Consider the following 3,983-nt stretch of genomic DNA (forward strand, 5'->3'; position numbering starts at 1 on the left):
AAGTGTCATTTTGTTCTTACCTTTTTCAGAGGAGTGTTGGCCCTTTAGGCTAGGGATTTCTTGCCCCCCCCCTTTTTTTTAAATCTTTTTGTTTTTCAGTGCTCCTTATCATCTTGGCCTTGGCTATGTGGTTATTTCAAGGCCACTGTCATCCAAATGCTACTCAGTGAAGTGATGCAGCCTCTTAGTGTTGGATTCCAGGCCCAAAGCCCTCCCAGAGGACAGGGAGGGGGTGCAGAGTAGGCCAGAGAAGCTACAAGAGAGAGAAGAGGACCATGTTCTGAAATGCCATCCCATTAAAACTGTCCATGTGAAGGATAAATTCCAGCAAATATACCTTTTGATGCTTTGCTGAACTTCTAAGATCTGAAGGCAAGGTCTAAGGGCAAAAATCTTAAACATAAAAAAACCAGAAACACATAGAAGTAGGGCTAACCCTGAGACTCTCCCAGCTCCCCATACAGCCAAGATACCTGGAGACGTCACATTCTCAGTGAAATGAAGGGGTAGGCTGGGAAAAAAAATCTGCCTGCTAGCAAAAGTCACCACCAAAACAAAAACAAAAGCAAAAGCAAAAAACACAAACAAACAAAAAAAACTGTTGGTGGGGGAAAAAAAAGACAATAACAATTTCTTCTCTAAAGACCTCTAGTCAGAGGCCTGCCTTTTAGAAGATCTGGGATTCCAATCCACACTACCCACTTAGTCAGGGACACCCCAAACCTAGAAATGAAGTGACCCCAGGTTAGTGGCAGCCCTGGCACACCCTCTCTGGAGAGAATTACCCTCAGTCAAGTTCCCACAAGTTCCCACAGGTTATCAAAACCTAAGCTTATAATAAAAAGATTACTAGGTGCTTTAAGAAACCATATATACCATGAGTGAGACTCACCAGAACCAAAAAACAAAACAAAACAAAACCAAGAAAAACAAACACCAGTTTAAGACCCTGGTAAGATCTCAGATATTAAAAATTTCATGCCAAGAAAGAATGAAATATGGCCCTTTGTAGCAACGTGGATGAAACTGGAGAGTGTTATGCTAAGTGAAATAAGTCATACAGGGAAAGACAGATACCATATGTTTTCACTCTTATGTGGATCCTGAGAAACTTAACAGAAACCCATGGGGGAGGGGAAGGAAAAAGAAAAAGAGGTAAGAGTGGGAGAGAGCCAAAGCATAAGAGACTGTTAAAAACTGAGAACAAACTGAGGGTTGATGGGGGGTGGGAGGGAGGAGAGGGTGGGTGATGGGTATTGAGGAGGGCACCTTTTGGGATGAGCACTGGGTGTTGTATGGAAACAAATTTGACAATAAATTTCATATATTAAAAAAAAAAAAAAATTTCATGCCAAGCTCCGCCGGGATTCCCAGTGCTGTGAGCAAACTCTGTGGTCTTCACAGCATCTGTCATGGTTCGTCCGCTAAACTGTATCGTCGCTGTGTCCCAGAACATGGGCATCGGCAAGAATGGGGACCTGCCCTGGCCGCCGCTCAGGAATGAATTCAAGTATTTCCAAAGAATGACCACAACCTCATCAGTAGAAGGTAAACAGAATTTGGTGATTATGGGTAGGAAGACATGGTTCTCTATTTCCAAGAAGAATCAACCTTTAAAGGACAGAATTAATATAGTTCTCAGTAGAGAACCTCCAGGAACCTCCACAAGGAACTCATTTTCTTGCTAAAAGTCTGGATGATGCCTTAAAACTTATTGAGCAACCAGAATTAGCACATAAAGTGGACATGGTTTGGGTAGTGGGAGGTAGTTCTGTTTATAAGGAAGCCATGAACAGGCCAGGCCATTTTAGACTACTTGTGACAAGGATTATGCAGGAATTTGAAAGTGACACATTTTTTCCAGAAGCTGATTTGGAGAAATACAAACTTCTCCCAGAATACCCAGGTGTTCTTTCTGATATCCAGGAGGAGAAAGGCATTAAGTACAAATTTGAAGTATATGAGAAGAACAATTAATGTGAAGGTGTTTTCTGGTTTATTTCAAGTTAGCTGTTCCCCTTCCCCTCCAATTCTATATTTTTTTAATATTAGAAAAAAAGACTTTTGTGACTTTAGGTCAATGGGTAATCATTTCTTTTAAAAAAATGTTTTTTTAACATTTATTTATTTTTGAGAGACAGAGAGAGACAGAGCATGAGTAGGGGAGGGCAGAGAGAGAGGGAGACACAGAATTTGAGCAGGCTCCAGGCTCTGAGCTGTCAGCACAGAGCCCGACGCGGGGCTCGAACTTACGAACCATGAGATCATGACCTGAGCCGAAGTTGGATGCTCAACAGACTGAGCCACCCAGGTGCCCCAATGGGTAATTATTTCTAAGCAATGAGATTTTGTAAGTTAATCCTAATTAGACTATAGTTAAGATTAGTTTTAACTAGACCATATCAGATAACCATTTGTGAAACCTTTTTTGCTATAGCTGTATGATGCCCATCAAGGACCATCACCTGCCTACAGTAGCATATCTTTCAAAAACCCAAGTGAAAAAATTCCCTGAGAGCATGAGTTGAAACCAGGACCTATAGAGATAGAACTAGACAGACTTGTCCAAAGATCAGACATGGATTATAAACAGAAGAGATAGAACTCAGATATTAAAAGAAAATTAAATAAAAATAGGGACTTTGAATTCTCTATGCATTTCACTCTTCTCAAAAAAGGTTCTGTTCATTCAGGCAATCATTAAGTTGAGGGAACTCTGGTATATTCCACTGGGATAGTAAAGAGGCAGGTAGGACACTGCCTTTTTGAAGGTTAAAAGAAAAGGTCTGAGACCTCTAAAAACTCTGTCTCTGATCGTCTGTGAGATTCCATGGATGTTACAATGATAGAAGAATAAATTGTTCTTTACAAAAAAGAGTGACTTAAAACAAGCATATGGCTAAAATTAGAAACTGAAAAGGTAATGAACTGAAACTAGATAATGCTAGAAACCAAAATTATGAAGTTGGAAACAAAATTAAACTTCACTGAATTAAAAAGTGAAAATTAAAACATGTTTTCCTATCATGTTAGCAAAGATTTGGATTGTTTAGTAACCAAAGAAAGAGCATTTTTTGCCTTGTAAATTAATACAACTTTTTTAGAGTTTAAGTTAACAATATCAATTAAAATTAAAATTATTCTGGGTTTGGACCCAGAGCTGAGCTTCCACTTCTAAATACTAATCCTGAACAACAAAGAGATAGACCTAAGGGGGAAAAAAAAAAGATTTCAGATATTAAAATTATCAGATATAGAACATAAAATAATTTTTAGATGCGCATTTATTTATTTTGAGAAACAGAGAGAGAGAGAGAGAGCATGCATGCACATTCATGTGAGTGAGCGGGGAGGGGAAGGGACAGAGAGAAAGGGAGAGAGAGAGAATCTGAAGCCGACTCCCTGATGTCAGTGCAGAGCCTGATGAGGGGCTCAATCCACAAACAACCGTGAGGATCATGACCTGAGCCAAAATCAAGAATCAGACACTTAACCGACTGAGCCACCCAAGACACTCCTAGAACATAGAATAATTATCCATGAAATGCACACTTACAGAGAGGTTACATATTTTTACTATCACATTTTAAAATAACCGTTTTCTAATTAAAAAGAACTAAAATACTGGACAATGAACAGTCAGTCAACATTATCAACTGAGAAAGAGTGATTCAAAGTACAAAATTTTAGGATTCCTGTCATTTTTGGAAGCAGAATCCATATTTTATTTTACTTGAAGCTTTGCTAAATTATATATATAATTTTAAAGGTAACCACCAAAAGAATAAAAAAATAGAATGTATAATGTACAAATAGTAGAGTGGAAAGAAATAATCTGAAAGACATCAGGAGAAAAAAAGAAACATGAAAAGAATAACAATGAGACCACAAAAGAAGATGAAAGGAATAAATACAAATTTATCAATAATTTTAATGAATGTATACAGTAGTCCCCCTTTACCCATGACTTTGTTTTCTGAGGT

General features: G+C 38.4%; 1 protein-coding gene across 1 annotated transcript; it reads left to right on the plus strand.

The window, feature by feature from the left end:
* The first annotated feature begins 1,397 nt into the window (after positions 1-1,397).
* On the plus strand, positions 1,398-2,075 carry LOC123608527 (dihydrofolate reductase-like). Its single transcript, XM_045498555.1, is given in 2 exon segments — positions 1,398-1,649; positions 1,651-2,075. Coding segments are annotated over 2 exon segments (564 nt in total). The 5' UTR covers positions 1,398-1,412; the 3' UTR covers positions 1,978-2,075.
* The last annotated feature ends 1,908 nt before the right edge of the window (positions 2,076-3,983 follow it).

The sequence above is a fragment of the Leopardus geoffroyi genome, chromosome B2, assembly GCF_018350155.1.
Source record: "Leopardus geoffroyi isolate Oge1 chromosome B2, O.geoffroyi_Oge1_pat1.0, whole genome shotgun sequence".
Taxonomy (NCBI): Eukaryota; Metazoa; Chordata; class Mammalia; order Carnivora; family Felidae; genus Leopardus; species Leopardus geoffroyi.